Genomic DNA, 19,722 nt, shown 5'->3' with positions numbered 1-19,722 from the left:
AATAGTAAATTTAAACAATATAAAATGTAACACTATTTATGTACATAAGACGAGAAAGCTTCATTGTTAAATTGTAAATTAAATTAAAAAATATTTTAAAAAGTTAAAAAGAGTTTTGTAAAAATAATAATAATTACTTTTCTGAAAGAAATTAAGTTTTAAAGTTTAAAACTAAAGAAAAAGTTTAAAAGTCAAAATTTAAGTTTAAAAAAAATAAATTAATTTTCTAATTTACTTACAACAATAAAGTAGAAAATTATATTATCATTTGTCAATTTAGTTGTCAAATTTTACGGTACGGCGCTGCGATCGAAAACTTTTTTACCCTTTAACCACTTTCTACATTTTTCTGATTTTTCTAGAAGTTTTCTACTTTTTATATGGAAAGAATGTGTTTTTAATGCGATTTTTATGATCTAAACATGAATAATAATTTCATGATTTTTATTAAAATGGTTATTGAAAATAGTTTCCTTGTTAGCTAATAAGCATAGTGTTCGTTTAAGTTAAAAGCGACATGTAAATAAAGTGTATGATATTTTTTTAAGATAAAGTTCCGTATCAGATAAAAAATAACCTCTAATTATTAATTATTAATTAATAATGGAATTAAGAAATTATATGTTAAATTCCTCAGTCGATTTAGTTGACTGTGTGATCGACGAAGTTGCTTTGGAGGGCTTAGATGGAATAACTTTAGAAGGTTTGTAAATTATTTGCAATTTTAATTCTAACCTCAAAATTCTTATTTACCTATCAAGCACCAACACCGGAATATAGAATAAAATATTAAAATTATCCTTTAATTTGGAAAATTACCTCTTATTTTCAATTCTACGAGTAGAATTTACAAAAGTAAATAAACTTCCTTTTCCTTCAAATTCTTTTTGAGAAAAATGAAAAAAGCTAAAGAGATTCGAACCCAAGTTTTCTATTACATTGTCTATCAAACACACCAGTAAATTACGAATTAAAATCAATATTATCAATCAACCACGAAAAAATTAATTTGTTTTATGCAAAATATTAGTTCATTTAGAATAGGAAGTAATTATTAATTCCACAAAATTTCAGGCGAAAGTATTTGAAATTAAAAACATTTACGAAACATAAAACTAATGAGAATAATAATACCTTAACTAAAAACTAATAAAAAGTGGGTAATAAATTAATAGACAAATTTTAATCGCACCTATTTAAATTTTCAGCATTATGGCAACGAATGGCTCTTCGACTTCAGGAAGATTTACCTCTAACAGAATCGTTAATGGAACAAATCTGGTCAACATGTTCAAAAGTCAAAGGTTTTATGTTTTACGAATTAAAAAAGGCAAGAGAGCCTCTTATCATTTTCGATCGTTTTGAACTATTGAATGAGGACGAAAAGAAGGCAGTAAGTAATTGAAATTGCTTTCAAAAAGTTAAAACAATTATTAATTAATAAATAATAATAATAATAACAGGCCTCGGATATTATGACTTTTTTGACTTTTTTCGACTATTTCCTAAAAGGCGACTTTTTTCTACTTACATATTTCAAAAAATTACGACTTTGTCGATTATTTTTCCAAATATTGCAACAAAATACCACATTTTTAGTATAAAATGCAACTTATTTCAATTTTTATAGTATGAAAAGTATAACTCAAGACAAATCTTCAAAAAATTATTTTTGAATAATTTTACTAATTAAATTTTCGAAATATACAATAAAAAAGATTTTTAATTGCAAATTTTGCGAAAATAACAGGCCTTGGATATTATGACTTTTTCGACAATTTTCAAATAATGCGACTTTTATCGACTTATATTAAAAAATTGCGACTTTTTCGACTTTTTTTCAAATTTTGCGACAAAATACCAGATTTTTAGTAAAACTGCAACTTATACTTCGATTTTTATTAGTATGAAAAGTATAATAGACATATCTTTGAAAAGTTCTTTTTGAATAATTTTTATAATTAAATTTTCGAAATATACAATAAAAAAGGTTTTGAATAATTAAAATTTTGTAAAATTTAATTGAAAATAATTGATTTTTTGCAATTATTTTATTCTAAATTTTGAAAATCAATTTTTGAAGAATTTCAATTGGCAGAAATTTTTCAAATAATTTAATTCTCAAAAATTGTAATGAAAAATCTTCAAGTGTAAATTTAATAAAAATGGAAATTAGCTTCTAAAAATTAGATTAAAATATTTTTTAAAAAAGTAATTCCAGAATTTTTTCATTCTAATTTTTTAAATTCAATAATTTTCAATATTTTCGATTACATATTTCCGAAAATTCAAATACATCTAGGTACAAAAATTAATAACATTAAAATTTTTTAGAAAAAATATTTTTAACATTTAGGAGAAATAATTTTATTCAAAATTTTTAATTAAGATTCTTCATAAAATTAATTAGTTCTTCTTAGAGCTGTGCAAAATAATTCGAACCGAACTGTTCGAATTTTTTCGCCTAGTTCGAATGTCGAAAATTCGACATTCGAGTTAGCTTAGTTCGAATGTCGAATATTCGACATTCGAGTTACTACAAAATTCGAACCGAACCATGTTGTGTTCGGTTTTAGTACGCTAAAATGTCGAATTCTAAAATTCGACATTTCAGTCGCTCAGTTCGAATGTCGAATATTCGCAAAATAACTGAATTCTCGAATTCAATTATTTTGCTGCTTTTTAAAAATTAATATACCTAAATAATTGATTGAGAGATGAAGTTTAGTAAAAAAATTGTAGAAAATAATTAAAGTTTGAAAGGTTTATAGTTGTAATTTTTAGAAATAATTATTAAACTTTCGGAGTTGGTATTTTTTTTTAAATTATACAAAAATTCTTTTAAAAAATTCAATTATCTTCGAACAAAGTTTAATTTTAACTGGTTACATTTTTTGGAAATTTTCTTTTTTATAGACTTATTAATATTTTTGGAGAAATCATGTTCATTTTTATAATTAAAATTCGTCAAAAATTTGATTATTTTTTATATTATTCAAAAATTTAATTATTTTTTTAAAGATTTTACCAATTTTAATTATTTTTAAATTATTTTAATAAATTTAAATTATTTAGAAATTTTTCAATGGTACATAATTGAAAAACTATTATCTTTCAAAAATTATTTTTAAATATTTTTAAAAATTAATTTTAGGAATTTCTTTATTATAATTTTTTGAAAATATTTAACTTTTTAAAAAAAAATACAGTTACAATTAAAATTATTATGTAAAATTGAATTTTTGTATTTAAATAATTGAATTCTCAAAGAACTTTCGGAAAATTATTAAAAATAATTGATTTAGAGATTGAGTTTAGTTAAAAATTGTGGAAAATAATTGAATTTAAAAGGGTTTCTTATAATTTGAAAGGGGTTCTAAAAGTTCGAAATTTTTAGAAATTATTAAATTTCAAAAGGTTTTAATTTGAAATTTTTTTAAATTTTACTTCCCCTGAAAAAAACAAATATGAAGTGTTTAAATATTTATTTCAAAATTATTCATGTTTTGAATAATTGAATTTAGAAATCAGCGAAAGGGAAAAATCAGAGAAATATAAAATGAAATTTTTGTGACAACATTGAATTCAATAAACGACTTTTTCGACTATTTTGTATTTTTATTCGACTAAAGCGAATTTTTTTGCCCCTTAACTCGATCCGAGACCTGTAATAATATAATTATAATTAATTTATTATAATAATAATAACTAACGTATAATTTTCCTTTTTACAGAAAATTCCAAAAGACATCTATCCTCACTTTCCAATTGACGATTTACGAAATGGTATTAGAGGTTCATGTTCATCGTACAACACCCGCGTGGATATTACTCTCGATGCAAGATATTACGCACTTGAAGATATAATAACTAATTACGAGCAAAAATTCATTATTGTCGCATCACAAAGTTTAAGGGAACGTGCTTTGGTTGGTGATACAGCATGTCCAGTGATGGAAATGAATGTTCTTCAATTTTGTTTTCTCGAGAGAGTTGGACGTGCTCGTTATCATGGCGATGTTTCCAGCGGTAAAACTGGTATCGGCTCAATTTCCGACGATCCCAAATCACTGTTCTATCATCGAAAATTTTTATTGAAACAGAAATTAATTACAAAACAAGCCTATTCAGAGCGTGTCTCCGGCAACAGTTACAGTGGCAGTTTACTTCATCTAACGAGATTTTACGTCGAGAGAAGACCAAAATTTATCCTCCTTTCCGAAAGTATAATCAACTATCTTAAATCCAAGCCCAACTATATATCAAGTTACGAGGAATTAAAGGAAAAATTAGAGTTGAAAGTTCCTTTGAAAAAGATCTTCAAGACGCCAATACTCAAAACAATCATCAAGACCGATATTGTAAGCTACAGCAAACATTCAATTGAATTTGTGTATTTTATTTTTTCGTATTTTAGTTCTTATTTCAAGGTTGCCACGAAACCTGGAAATCGAAATCGAAATCCTGGAAAATTGTTGTTTTCTAAAGTTATTGTGTTTATTCTTAAAATCTAATTTTACTTAAATATTTCAAAATTAATTCAATTCAAGAGTTGCGTTTACAATTTTCATAAGTAGATGAACTTCAAAAGATTTTGAAATTTTGTAAAATTTCAATTTTAAATAAATTTAATTAAAAATTTTAAAAAACCTGGATTTTTTAAAAATTTTAATAACTAAAATTCTTCTGAAATTAGTTAAATTTCTTAATAAATTTATTTAATTGATTGTTAAAAATAATGGATTTATATAGAAGAATTTTAGTTAAAAAAAATAAAACAAATTGAATTTTGAAGCAATTACAAATGATTGCAGAAATTCAATTATTTTCAAAAGTTATAAAATTCTTCTCAGAAATTCAATTATTTTCAAAAATTTTAATAAAATTCTTGTCAAAATTTTAATTATTTTCCAAAACTTTCCTTAATTCAATGATTGTTAATATCTACTACTTTAATAAAAATTCTTAAATGAATTCAATTAGTTAAAAAAAATTTTAATAAAATTCTAGGCAAACATTTCATTATTTTCATAAATAATAGAAATTTCACAGGACTTCAATTATCTACAAATTATTTTCATAAATTATTATTCAATTATTTTCATAAATAATAACATTTTTTACAGGGATTCAATTATTTTCATAAATAATTTAGTACATAATAAAACTCAGTGCATACTTTCAATTATTTTTAATACAATTTTAATGGAATTCCTCGAAAAATTTAATTATTCTTAAAAATTTTATTAACATTTATCAAAGAAATTCAATAATTTTAAAAACATTTGTTACAATTTATTTATTAGAATTTAAGTATTATTTTCAATACATTTTTAATTAAATCTCTCCAAAGAATTAAATTATATTCCAAAATTTCAATGAAATTCTTTGTGACAATTCAATTTTTTTCAAAATAATTTTAATAAAATTCTTCGTAGAAATTTAATTAATTTCAAAAATTTGTCAAAATTCAACTATTTTCAATATCTATTATTTCAATAAAATTTCACAAAAGAATTCAATTATTTAAAAAGAAATTTTAATGAAATTCGTCTCAAGAATTCAATTATTTTCTTCGCTGAAATCCAATTATGTTCAAAAATTTACAAAAATTCTCGTCAAAATTTCAATTACATTTGTAAATAATAAAATTTTTCTTTGAAATTCAATTATCTTCAAAAATTTTAATAAAATTCTTGTAAGAATTTCAATTATTTTTAATGTCTACAATTCCGTTTTTTAACCTGTAAAAGTCAGGGAATTTAAAAAGAGCAAAATCGTGGCAACCCTGATCTTTTATTATATTTTCTTTAATTTTTTTTTTACATTACCGTAAATTTTAATTTTATTTTCTTTCAACAGAAAGTACCCTATGGAAATTTAAATCCACAATCTACCGAATTGACCAAAAATGGATTGACTCTAGCTGAAAAAATAGTGAGAGCTGTACAACTCGTGGATCCAAATATCGACATCAATCAATTTTGGGGAAAACATGATGGACCAGATGAAGAAGAATCATACGGTATATTATCACGATTAATTAATAATTAATTTCTTAATTTCCCCCTAAAAAAAAATTTTTATTTATTTTATTTTTTTGCTTCTAGATTTGGACACATCGAGGCAAAAATTAAACGTATCGTACCTGAAGCAAGCGAATAAATTCGTAGAAGACGCTCGTCATCGAGGATTAAGTCAATCAGAACTCGGAGCTAAACTCGGCATGACGAAATTACATACACGAACGATTCTTCGAAATTTAGTAAAAACGCGAATAGTCGCAACCTACATGAATGACGTTGGAAAGCAAAGGGTCACAAAATACATAGCTAAAAAGTATGAATATTCAAGTGAAATGAGCAAACAATTAATACAAGAAATGGACAAAATGAAAGAATTTAATCGCTCCTCACAGGAGGAGAAAAATAATGATCAGCCACCACCATTACCACCACTACAAGTGAATCTACAAGTAATTCCATTAGTAAATCAACCAGTGATTGAACCAGCAATTTTACCGCTAGAAATCCCAGAAAATGAAATTCAACCAATGGATACAAATGAGGATGTTCACGTTACTGATGAACTGCAAAATTATCAAGTTCAACGTGACGAGCAATTATTTGCGAGTGTTAATAAAATTTTTGCAAAATATAAAAATTTACGATCTCGAACTGCGTATCGTTATACGCATTTGAATTTGGCACAACTTCGCGCAACAACTTTCTGGAATCAAAATGAAGGGGAATTTGAATCGCAAGGCACACAAAATGACAATGAGACACCGATTTCTAGTCAAAGTGGTGCAACATTACCTCAGAATAGTAGCGTTTTCAAGGATGTTAAAACGAAAATTGTCGCTTCATGTGGCGGTAAAAAGAAGAATCAAGTTACTGGCTTTTTGGAGAATTTCAAAAACAGCAATCAAAAGAATGTCACCTATCGACTATTGAAACGTGCCAATCTCATTATCGAAGCGGTGAAAGAGAAGAAAGTTATTGATGACACTTCAAAACTCCTCAAGGTTCGTGGGTTCTAATTTTAATTTCAATTGTCTAAAATTAAAATTTTCATTTATTTTTAAATTTAATTTATAATTTAAATATATAAAATTTAGGTAACAAATGTTACTTACTACTAATTCAATTTTTAATTAATTTTAGATTCAAAATTTATAAACTTACTCATTAAGTACATAATTACTTATTAGTGTTTCTTATTTTCAAAAAATGTAATAACATTCTTCTGAAAAATTCAATTATTTTCATAAATAATAATATTCTTCGAAAGAATTACATTATTCTTTTAAACAGTAAAATTTTTTGCAGGAATTCAATTATTTTCAATACAATTTTATTAAAATTTCACGAAAGAATTCAATTATTCTCAAAACTTTTTATAAATTCTTCGCAAGAATTAAATTATTTTAATAAATAGTAAAATTCTTTGCAAGAATTGAATTATTTTTATAAATAATAAAATTTTTCTCAGGAATTCAATTATTTTTAATAAAATTTAATAATCAAATTTTTAATTATATAATTATTAACAGACACAATTATTTTGAAAAGTTGAGAAAATTCCTTCTTTAATTCAATTATTTTCAAAAGTTTTAATTAAAATTATTTAAAAAAAACTACATTATTTTCAAGTAAGTTAAAGAAATTCTACAAAAAATTTAATTATTTACAAAAACTTCAATAAAATAGTTTAAAAGAATTTAATTTTCTAATAATCTGTATTAATAATCGTTGTATTCCGGTAATTTGTTGGCAGTTTGAAGTTAGTTAAATATTTTTAATTTTAAAATTCATATCATAAAAATTATTTAATTCTTGCGAATGAATTAAATTATTTTAAAAAACTGTAATAAAATTCTGAGATGAATTTAATTATTTTCTAAAAATTTTAATAAAATTCAACAATCAAATATTTAATTTCAATTATTAACAAACACGAATATTTTGATAAAATTCTTTGCCAAAAATCAATCATTTTCAACTTATTAATTTTAAAATTGAAAACATTGAAAAAGAAAAATTATTAAAGAATTTATAGACAGAAAGCAAACAACAACTTAATTTAAATTGCGAACATATTATAGGAATACAACAATTATTAATGTAGATTTGTAATTAAAATATAAATTTTTGCAGATGATCAAAGAAGAGGAGGATAAAGAAGGCTATTTCGTGAGGATCGATAAAAGATCTTTGGCAAGAGTTCTGCAAAGATTAGCCAAGGATAATTTAGTGAAATACATTAAATTAACGCTGAGTGATAACGCGAGACAAAAAGTCGTTACCTACATTTGTGATCCAAGTATCGATAAAAATCACTCTCTCATTCAGTCAGCTGTCGAACAAGCCAAAATTAAATTTTGCTTGCTACGAGCACCAAATGTGAGGGCCTCAAAATCAAATCCGTCGAAAAAACAAAATTTAACTCCGCTATATACTTCCGATAGTTTGGAAGTGACAAACGTCAATCTCTTCCTCGATCCCGTACGTAATAATTTTTTTACTTTCTACATTTTTAACAATAATACAACTTTCAATTTCTTTCGAATGTAAATATTAAGACCTGAATCTAAAATTATATTTCTCTAACGTTTTGAACAATAATAGTAAAACCTAAATTTATAATCTAAAATTATATTTCTCTAAAGTTTCGAACGTTCAAATAAACGAAATATTTTTTGATCTTATATTTTTGAAAATTTCTAAACAGAAATAACGGACATAAAAAATATTTAAAGATTAAAGTAAAATTAAATTGTTAGAAGTTAAAAATAATGTAAAATAAAAACATTTACTTAGTAAAGAAATAATTTTTGAAATACATAAAAAAAAAGATTTTTTTGCAATAAAATTCAAATTGAAAGAAGTAAAAATATTGTCGTTCATTTAAAAGTTTAAAAACTTTAGGAACATAAAATATTTTTAAAATTTTACAGAAAATCGGAAAGAAATATGGCTACAGTCCAAAGTTTTTGAGAATGAAAGCCCTACACAATCTGCTATTCTACTTAGTCTATGAGCATAATGGAGAATTACAAAATGCAAGAGGTGATCAAATAGAAAAGTTCCGCGAGGAAGGAATTTTCATTGACGATGAATTAGAGGCAAAAATGAATGAGATCTACACGAATGAAGTCAATTGGAAGATGTTTATACCACCACTACACAAACATCCTGGTGAATTTTTTCTCAAAAAATATTTTCAATTCAATGTTTATTCTATTTTTTTAGCGTAAATACATTTTTGTTATTCACGAAACAATAAATCGTTTCTGCGTGTGATTTTTAAGATTGGATTTTAATTGAAAATATTCTTTCAGGTTGGTCAGACGGATGGGCTTTAATGTGCGACGTTCTTATTCGTCTACCGCTTTCAATTTTCGTCAAAGTTTACAACATTCCCTACGTGATACCAGATCTCGAATCCTATTTGGATCACCCGATCAAGAAACATTTTCTCGTTAAGGATATCTCGCCTTTCTTGAGAAACATTCTCCTGAAATCGCGTAAATACATTTTTGTCATTCACGAAACAATAACTCGTCTCTGCTATCTCGGCCTCGTTCAATTTGGTCCACAGAAACTCAAAGAGAAGGATCAAATCTTCCTCTATGTTAATCGTCGCGGACAACTTACAGACACAACAAGTTCCTCCGTCAGCTATCATCGAATCGAGGAGAAATCCTATCCAGTGAGACGGTACGAATTCAAAACATTGCTGGATGTTGAAAAATATTGGTACGATATGTGGGAAATTTGTATCCACACATCATTGGGTGGTCGACTAGCGGTTCAAGGGAAGGATATTTTACTGGAGGATTTGCCAAAGAAGGCCGAAATGATAACGGCGGCGAAACCTCGTGATCCGGAGAAAGTACAAGAGAATGATAATGGTGAAGTGCCTGGTGATCATCAAGGAGCAGCTGGACTCGATTCTGCTTTATTCTCCCACCTCAAACGAAATTGGACATGGGGTCACAATAATTACACATACCAGCAATACAAAACATCTCAGGAAAATCGAAAAATTCTTTTAGATACGACACCAAAATCACTGGAGGAAGCTATTCAGGATTCGACTTTCGCGAGTGCGAAAGAAATACGTTACAAGAAAGTGACAAAGTCGAGTGTCAAGGCAAAGGCTGCGGTGACATCGAATACAGAGAAGGAAGTTAAAGACACTAGTAAACCATCATCATCAACTTCAAAAGTTCAACCAAAGAAAAAGTCCTATGTCCGTCGAGTGCTACCAAGAAAAATAACCGTGAAGAAACGTGTAAAATACGACGAAGTCGATTACAAAGCTCTACAACGAATGGACAAACTTCGCGTCGATTGGGAACCGCACGAGGACAATATTCTCCTAATGTGCAAGGTCGCAATGATGTATCTCTTCCCGAATCCTCGTAAGCAATTCGTCACTTTCATTGCTGTGCGCGACATCCTAAGAACCTACTCCAACTGCTCCAACAACAAGACTTCGCGTGCCTGTCAACGAAGACTCCACTACATGCTCAAACAATCGCAAACAATAAGCAGCGTAATGCTCGGAATCGAGGAGATCAAACAAAATTACTTCGTCAACAAGCGTTTCAACGGTCTCGTCGATCGCATCAAGGGCGAGTGTCACAATCCCGTCGAGTATGAGGAGAAAGTAACAAAAATCTTCAAAGAACTTGTCGCCTACATTTCGAAAAAATATTACGACATCTCAAACATGGAACCCAGAGATCCGGTAATGGTACCCCAAACAATTCAAGCTTTCAATCTCATCTACGATTTGCGACATCCCTCAAAGGTCCTCAATCCCAAGGGTTTCACCAAAGACGTCAAGAATCCCAACGACGTTCACGTGGCAATCCTCAACAGCGTAATTCACAGTTCCATGTGCTCCGGCAAAGATCGCCGCAGCTGGGCCTATCAACTATTCAAAATTTATCAACAGTACTCGGAGGCGAATCTTCGAGCCGCGATATTCAAAATCCGCAGCGATCAAATGGTATCAATCCGAAGAGGCGTTCTCAGAACCGCAACTGTTCCAAAAAGTGGCAACTACATGCCAATGACAAACGCCCAATACCAACTGTCTCTTAACTACTACTACAAATTCCAAACCAAATGGCCCTACAGCGTCTTCTCCGAATCCTACAATCTTCTCTACAAACTAATACAATGGCAATGCGAGAACCAAAGTCCAGAATTAAATTTCACCGTACCGCCAAATGTCCCCGGAATCGAAATGCAACCAATCACGGGCGGAGTCGTCGCCGGTATTCATGACTTTTTCGCCAAAGATCAATTGGAATTTGAAATCGAGATGCCCGATCAGGTCATCATGCTAGATCCCCGCTTGCAGGAGAAGAACGACGTTTATCTAAAGATCGCCAAACGTTACCAATCCCTTCTGATGAATTACAACTACGCGACTGAATCCGGTGCACAAAGAGTGGAAGTCAGCAATCGAGCAATTCTCCAAGAACTCGACGATAGACCAGAACAAGTGCCTAATTCCGAAATAATGCAGAGACCTCTACTCAAGAAAGGAACAATCGACGACAATTTTACAGTCGAGAATCCAAACACCGTCTTCCTCGAGGAGCCGAACTGGAATCAAAATGACACCGCTCCTCAAAGTACCGACATTGATCGAATCAACCTACGTGGCATCAAACGCTGTCCCTCGAGCGACGACGACGACGACGACGACGACGAACCGCACGAGAAAAGACAACGAGTCGATGACACCACACACGTCACACACGAAGCGAAACGACAAAGAAAACTCGATAACGTCAACTCCGATTTGGAACCACTACTCATCACTAACTCACACTCGAATACAATGCGACAATTCTATTCCAAGAATCTACAAAAAGTCCAAGCGGCACTTCTCGGAACAATGAGAGAGCCAAATCGATTACCACAAAAACCCGAGGAGCAGGAGAATGAAAAATTAAAGGAATCGAAAAAAGAGATCATTGACGTAGATCCACTGCAAGTTGATCAACCACCTAGGGATGCGGATGACTTCGAACCGCGACCAGCTCGTCGCTGCATAAACGATTTTTATTACACACGATTCGGAATGTTGAAAATGAGACAAGAATACACTGAACTTACATTAGCTGACAGTCATCATGCTCACGATTTTTTCGTCGTCAATTCATTCAACATATTCCACAAACTAAAATTGTCGGATGCTGATGGACCAAGAAAATTAGACGTACATCAGGGTTACGAAATTCCCTCGGACATATTACCATTGAAACTGAATACAGTAAATAATCTACTGTCAAGAATTAAGAAAAACGCTATTTTTCCAAAACAAATCATTTCGTATCAGGAATTTCAACAAATCGTGATGGAGAAAGTGAGAATTCCTTGGGCGATTGTTCACGCCGTTTGTATGTTCATCAAGGAAAAGAAGGAATTGGGTGCTACTTTAGTGGACCTATCGGTAAGTATAAAAAAAGATTTCGCACTCGATAATTAATTTTAAGAAAGTAGCTTTCAAACTGAAAAAAGTAGTAAAAAAGCAGCTATCGAAAAATTAAACTTGACGACCAAAAAAATTCGTTTCAGACAAAATTGACAAAAATTCCATTCCATATTTTATTTTCCTGACTTTTTCCTAATTTACATAAAAAATATTTACTTCTTTCTTATCCTGCTAATAAATTGAATTCCTCCAACGAATTTTATTATTCATGAAAGAATTTAAATATTTCTAAAAATAATTAAATTCTTGACAAGAAATTTATAAAACTTTTTAAATAATTGATTTCTTTCGACTAATTTTATGCAAATTCTAATTTAAATAATTGAATTCCTGCGAAATTTTTATTATTCATGAAAAGAATTGAATTCTTAAGAAGAATTTTACAAAATATTTTTAGATAATTGAATTCTGTTTGTAAATTTTATGAAAATAGTAAATTTTGAACATCATTAGTTTGCTAAATGTTTTTAAAAATAATTAAATTTTACAAAGAATTCAATTAAAATTTTTGCCAATAATTAAATTCTTGCGAACGATTTTATTAGAAGCTTTTAAAATAATTGAATTTCCAAGAAGAAATTGATTACTTTTAATAATAATTGAATTCTTGTGATGAATATTGTTATTTATAAAAATAATTGAAATTTGCAAACAATTTTATTAAAATGCCTCAAAATAATTGAATTTTCGGGAATAATTTTGTTATTTATCGACATAATTGAATTCTTTCAAAAAAAATATTTATATTATGTAAATAATTAAATTCTTGTGAAGAATTTTATTAAAATCTAAAAGAATAATTGACTTATTTCAAAAAAATTTAATTAAAATTGTACCTATTTATAGTAATTAATTTCTTTCGAACAATTTTATTAAAATATTTAAAAATAATTGAATTCCTGTGAAAAATTCTAATATTTTTGTAAATAATTGTATTCTTCCAAACAATTTTAAAAAAATTATTTTTGGAATGGATAATTTTTGAACAATTACTGTTAAATTGTATTAAAAATAATTAAAACCCTGCGATAAATTTTATTATTTATGAAAATAATAGAATAGTTACGAAGAATTTTATTAAAATTTTCAAATAAAATTAAATTCTTGAGAAGAATTTTATTGTTTATGAAAATAATTGAATTATTGCGAAAATTTTTGTTAAAATGTTTAAAAAGATTTGAATTTCTGTGAAAAATTTTGTTATTTTTGAAAATAATTGAATTCTACATAAGAATTTTCTAACCATTGTTTTAAATAATTAATTTTTACGAAATATAATAAATATTATCAAAATTTTATTTTAAATAATAAATTAATTAATTAATTTCAAATAAATACAAAATTTCAATTATTCAAAAAAATTTTTATTATAAGATATATTTTTAAAAAATTTAATTATATTAAAAAATGATTCAAAAATAATTTTTGAAAGATTTGTTTATATAGTTAATTTTTCGCATTATAAAAATTAAAATAAGTTGCACTTTTTTACTAAAAATTGTAGTATTTTGTTGCAATGTTTGGAAGAAAAGTCGAAAAAGTCGCAATTCGAAAAATTGTTTCCCTGACATTTTTCTGACTTAACTGACATGTGGCCACCCTGATGAATAATACAAAAATTTTTTTTTATTTTTTTTTACTTTTCACTGATATTTCTAAATTCAATTATTCAAAACTTAAATAATTTGTTAAATAAATATTTCTGATTTGTTTTTCCACGGCAAATAAAAGATAAGAAATTTCAATTTAAAACCTCCTGAAATTCAATAGGTAATAATTCCAATAAATTTTAATTTTATTATTTTTTATATGTATTTGCATTTTTGGAAATATGTGATTGAAAATAATTAAATTTTAAAAAATTGTAATGAAAAAAATCTACCAAATTACTTTATTAAAATATATTTTACTGTAATTTTTAAGAAGCTAATTATCATTAATTTTCATTTTTAAATTTACACTTGAAGATTTTTCATTAAAATTTTTAAAAATTTAATTACTTTCAAAATTTTTAATTAAAATTCTTCAAAAGTTGATTTTTAAAAATTTGCAATAAAATATTTGAAAAAAATCAATTATTTGAGTAATTCTTCAATTAAATTTTCCAAAATTTCAATTATTAAAAATCTTTTTGACTGTATATTTCGAAAATTGAAGTAGAAAAATTATACATAAATTATTTCTGAAAGATTTGTCTGTAGTCATTTTTCACACTATAAAAATCGAAATAAGTTGCATTTTATACTAAAAATATGGTACATATTTTGTTGCAATATTTGGAAAAAAAAATCGAAAAAGTCTTAATTTTTGAAAATGAGTCAAAAAAATTAGCATTTTTTTGAAAATAGTCAAATTAAAGTCGAAAAAGTCATAATATCCGACGCCTACACAAATTACAAAATCCCTAATTAAAATAATTCCATTTCTTATCAATTCTCTTATAGACGACATTCCAATGCATTGGCGATGCACTTTCCAACATTCTCACTATATTAACGGAATATTTTCAAGTTTTACGAACTGGCGTCACGAATGTTCGTTACGTTCATCAGCAACATTCCGATTCATGGCTAATTCGTTCCTGTAAAATTCTACGTCTCGAACAAGAAGCCCTACAATCTGCACCAAAAGGTGCGACTTATGTTTTAAATGATGAAACAAAAACGCAGACAAATACCGATGAAATAATACCAAAGCAAGAGATTCATTCACCCGAGAGAATGGAACACGATGGAGAAAATTATGTCGATGAACATGAAAAATTAAATGTCGACAGGGGAGATGAACAAGAGAACAAGGAACATGACGATGAACTGGCGAATGAAGATGCCAGTGACGGATTATTAAGACGAAGCTCTAGACAGAGAAATACAGTGAAAAAGGACAAAGAGATTCTTCAAATCGAACAAATGTTAAATGCAAAGTAAATATTTTCAATTAATATTTTAATTCACAAGTTTAGAACGATCAAATGAACGAAATATTTTTTATTAAAAAATATATTAATAATAAATAATAGTAATTAATAAAAATATATAATATTAATATTATTTATATTTAACTTTATTACGAATTACTGATTAGTAATTAAAATATACAAAGTTAAAAACAAAAATTTAACATTTAGAGACTTAATTAACTTTTTTGCCAGTGACGCAAAAATTGCAACAAAAAATAAATTCAACGAAGAAATAAACAAATTTCGTTCATTTAAACATATAGAACTTTTAAGGTCATGTATTTTCAATTTTTTCAATTTCAGTCCATCAGAAGAAGTAAATGTAGCGATAAAACCGTGGATTCATGTTGATGGAAGTCTAAATCGACGAGTACTTGACAGAATGATGGGGGCAATTTTATCGTACTGCATAAAACATCCTGGAGTTATGTTAAACAAAATACAAAATCGATTTATTCCAGCACTTCAACCTTTCCACACAAGAGAGCTAGTCGAGGTTAGCGCAAAATTATAAACTAATTTACGAATATATAAAAATACAAATCTATTTTCTTAAAATAACAAAACTTGAAAATTACATATTTACAGAGCTCGAACCAGTGAAAGTATTTCAAAATACGGACTTTACTGACAAAAAAATATAACCAGTCCGATCATTATCAATTCAATCATTATTTTCAAGAATTTTTAACTAAAATTCTTCTTTAAATCAATTATTTTTAATAACTTTCGAAAAAGTTCTTTGACAATTTTCAAATCCATTTGTTTACAATATTTAATTTTACGAAATTTCAATTATTCGTAAATTCTCCAATTAAATATATATATATTTGAAAATAAAAACTTCAAATGATATAAAAAAATTTCAATTAAACTTTTTCAAAAAAATTAATTTCAAAATTCAATTATTTCTAAAAATTCACGCTATATTGCTTTTAATATTCAATTATTATCTAAAATTTTAACTGAAATTAATTTTTAAATCAATTTTTATTAGAAAATTCTACTAGAATTTATTAATTTAAATACAAAAATAAATAAATTATTTAATAATTGAATGTTTCTTGAAATTCAATTCTCATAAAGAATTTTATCAATAAAATTTTTAAATAATTCAATTCTTTCACCAAATTTTAATAAAATTTTTAAGAATAATTACATTTTTCGAGAAATTTGATTAAAATTGTATTGAAAATAATTAAAATTCTGCGATGAGTTTTATTATTTGTGAAAATAATTGAATCCCTAAGAAGAATTAAAAGAATTTTGAATACAATTGAATTTCTGCGAAGAATTTTATTACTTTTGAAAATAATTGAATTTCTGCAATAATTTGTAACTGATTCAAATTTTTTTTAGTGTTTTTAAATTAAATTCTTTTATAAATAAATAATTTATAAAATGATATTTTAATAAATCCATTATTTTTAATAATTTTTGAAAAAGTTCTTTGAGAAGTTTTCAAATTCATTTGTTTATAATTAAATTTTACAAAATTTCAATAATTTGGAAATTCTTCAATAAAATATATATTAGAAAATAAAAACTTCAAATAGTATAAAAAAATCCGCAATTTAACTTATCCAAAAAAATTAATTCCACAGAATTGTTAGTTAAAAATTTGAAAGATTCAGATTTTCGAAAATTTTAAATTGATACCTTTTCAAAATTCAATTATTTTAAAAAAATCGCGCTATAATACTTTTAATATTTAATTATAATCTAAAATTATAACTGAAATTAATTTTTAAAACCATTTTTATTAATAAATTCTACGAGAATTCAACTATTTAAAAACAAAAATGAATAATTTATGAACTTAATGTATCTTAAATTTAAATTCTCATAAAAATTTTAACAAATTTTCATATAATTAAATTCTTTTGACGAATTTTAAGAAATTTTTTACAAATAATTACATTTTTCGAGGAATTCGATTAAAATTGCATTAAAAATAATTGAAATTCTGCAATGAATTTTATTATTTATGAAAATAATTGAATTCCTAACAAGAATTTGATTATTTACGAAAATAATTGAATAAAAATTTTATATTTTTTTTATTTCCACGAGAATTCAATTATTTAAATACAAAATTAAATAGTTTATTGAATAATTGAATGTTTCTTAAAATTGAATTCTCATAAAGAATTTTATCAATAATTTTTTAAATAATTGAATTCCTTTGACGAATTTCAATAAAATTTTTAAGAATAATTACATTTTTCGAGGAATTCAATTGAAATTGAATTAAAAATAATTAAAATTCTAAGATAAGTTTTATTATTTATGAAAATAATTTAATTATTGCGAAAAAATTTATAAAAAATTTGTAAATAATTGAATTCCTGTGAAATTTGTATTATTTTATGAAAATAATTAAATGTTTGCGTAGAATTTTATTAAAATTTTTTTAATAATTGAATTCATTTGGAAAATTTTACTAAAATAGTAGATATTGAAAATCATTGAAGTGAAGAAAATTTTGGAAAAGAATTAAAATTTTGCCAAGAATTGTATTAAAATTTTTGAAAATAATTAAATTTCGAGGAAGAATTTTATTATTTATAAAAATAATTGAATTTCGTCGGCGAAGAATTTTATTATTTATAAAAATAATTGAAATTTTGAATAGAATTAAAAAATTTTTTTGAACATAATTGGATTTCTGCGAAGAATTTTATTACTTTTGAAAATAATTGAATTTCTGTAATCATTTGTAATTTCTCTAAAATTCTTCCAATTATATCGTATAATTTACGAACTTTTCGCCCTTTTTCAATCAAATTACGGACTTTACAGAACTTTTTTTGAAAAAAACTGACTTTTACGGACTTGAAGCAAATTTACAGACTTAGTTCGAGCCCTGAATTTATTGTAAAAATTTAATTATCGGCAATTTTGGTTTGAAATTTAGTTTCTTTTTATAACTAAATTTCAAAATTGAATAAAATTAACAGAAATTGTAATTATTTACTAGTTTTTAGAAATAATTAGACTAATATTAAAATTAATAATGAGAAGAACTATAGAAGATTAGAATTATAAGAAAATAAATTTTAATTTCCGCAGATACTTATCGAACTGGGATGTCTGAATGTACGCGTTTTAAAGCCTCAACGTGTCACACTTTTCTCAATACCAACTGACATAAAATTTTGTAAGTATACAAAATCCAAACATTTCAAAATTGATATAAAAATACTTTCTTATTATATGAATGTAAAAATATAATTAAAACTAATTTTTATAATAATTTTAAAAATAATTTTAAAAACAATTTTAAACACAATTTTAAAAAGAATTTTAAAACCAATTTTACAAACAAAAAATTTTAAAATCATCATAAAATACAAGTCTTAGTTTCATTAAAAAAAAATTATTTTCTTTCTTTTCAGCGGGAAATCCTGGATTGTCACAGGAAGAGGAATTAGTGATCGAACCGGAAATTGGAGCCACGTTACGTTTCGGCACATATTTGAGCAATAAGACTTATATTTCCGATTTTCTTACGTGATATAATTAAATTATTTAAGGTCAAATTCATCGCTAAAAGCTGTCTGTGTTCATTTATCTTTTTTTTCAGTGTTTTTTTTCAATTTTTTTTTCTTTGTTACATACCTAGATTAAAATGTTCTACATCAGAGTAATAAATTAAGAAAAATACACATCAATATTTAGAGTATAATATGATAGATTTCTTTCTGCAACTGTATAACAGTGTCATAACTACAAAAAAAAGGAACAACCAAATTTTGTTTAATAATTTTCTTTTCTACTTAATTTCACTGAGTTGCCACCATTTTTGTTTTCTTTAAAAATTATTTCTTTGCAATCAATTATTTTACAGGATTATTGAGCTTAAGCTCTGTAAAATCTGCTTTTCTTAAATTGTATAATAATAGTAATAATTCGAAAAACTCCTTTTAACTGCATGCAAAAAAAGTTTTTACCTTATCCCTTAATAATAATCTAACGATGCAATAAAAATCTCAATAGATTACAATTACCCAATATTACTGTTAAAGATTATGAACACGTAATAAATTGAATAAGCCTATACGTGTACCTCACTCATAAAAGTGATGTTTACTAATTTTCTTTAAAAAAAAAAGTAACATATAGGAGGAAAAAAAGATTGCTAAATTCATAACCACTTCGTACAAAAAGAATTGGTGGTTTTTCATTTCGTCTAATTTTACACAAGGCAAAAAACATAGTCTGTGTCTGTAATTTTCAAC

General features: G+C 25.9%; 1 protein-coding gene across 1 annotated transcript; it reads left to right on the top strand.

Annotated features, from left to right (window-relative positions):
- Positions 1-347: 347 nt before the first annotated feature.
- Positions 348-19,169, top strand: LOC122499054 (general transcription factor 3C polypeptide 1). The gene is made up of 12 exons (XM_043607117.1): positions 348-703; positions 1,209-1,393; positions 3,735-4,361; positions 5,863-6,025; positions 6,111-7,027; positions 8,160-8,507; positions 8,960-9,200; positions 9,344-12,480; positions 14,967-15,445; positions 15,785-15,977; positions 18,554-18,641; positions 18,880-19,169. Exons 1-12 carry the CDS (start codon positions 604-606, stop codon positions 18,996-18,998), a joined length of 6,597 nt encoding a protein of 2,198 aa, XP_043463052.1. The 5' UTR covers positions 348-603; the 3' UTR covers positions 18,999-19,169.
- Positions 19,170-19,722: the final 553 nt, after the last annotated feature.

Source organism: Leptopilina heterotoma, unplaced genomic scaffold (genome assembly GCF_015476425.1).
Source record: "Leptopilina heterotoma isolate Lh14 unplaced genomic scaffold, ASM1547642v1 Lhet_164, whole genome shotgun sequence".
In the NCBI taxonomy this organism is placed as follows: Eukaryota; Metazoa; Arthropoda; class Insecta; order Hymenoptera; family Figitidae; genus Leptopilina; species Leptopilina heterotoma.
The sequence above is the reverse complement of the archived record's forward strand: the minus strand, read 5'-3'. Positions and strand labels throughout refer to the sequence as shown.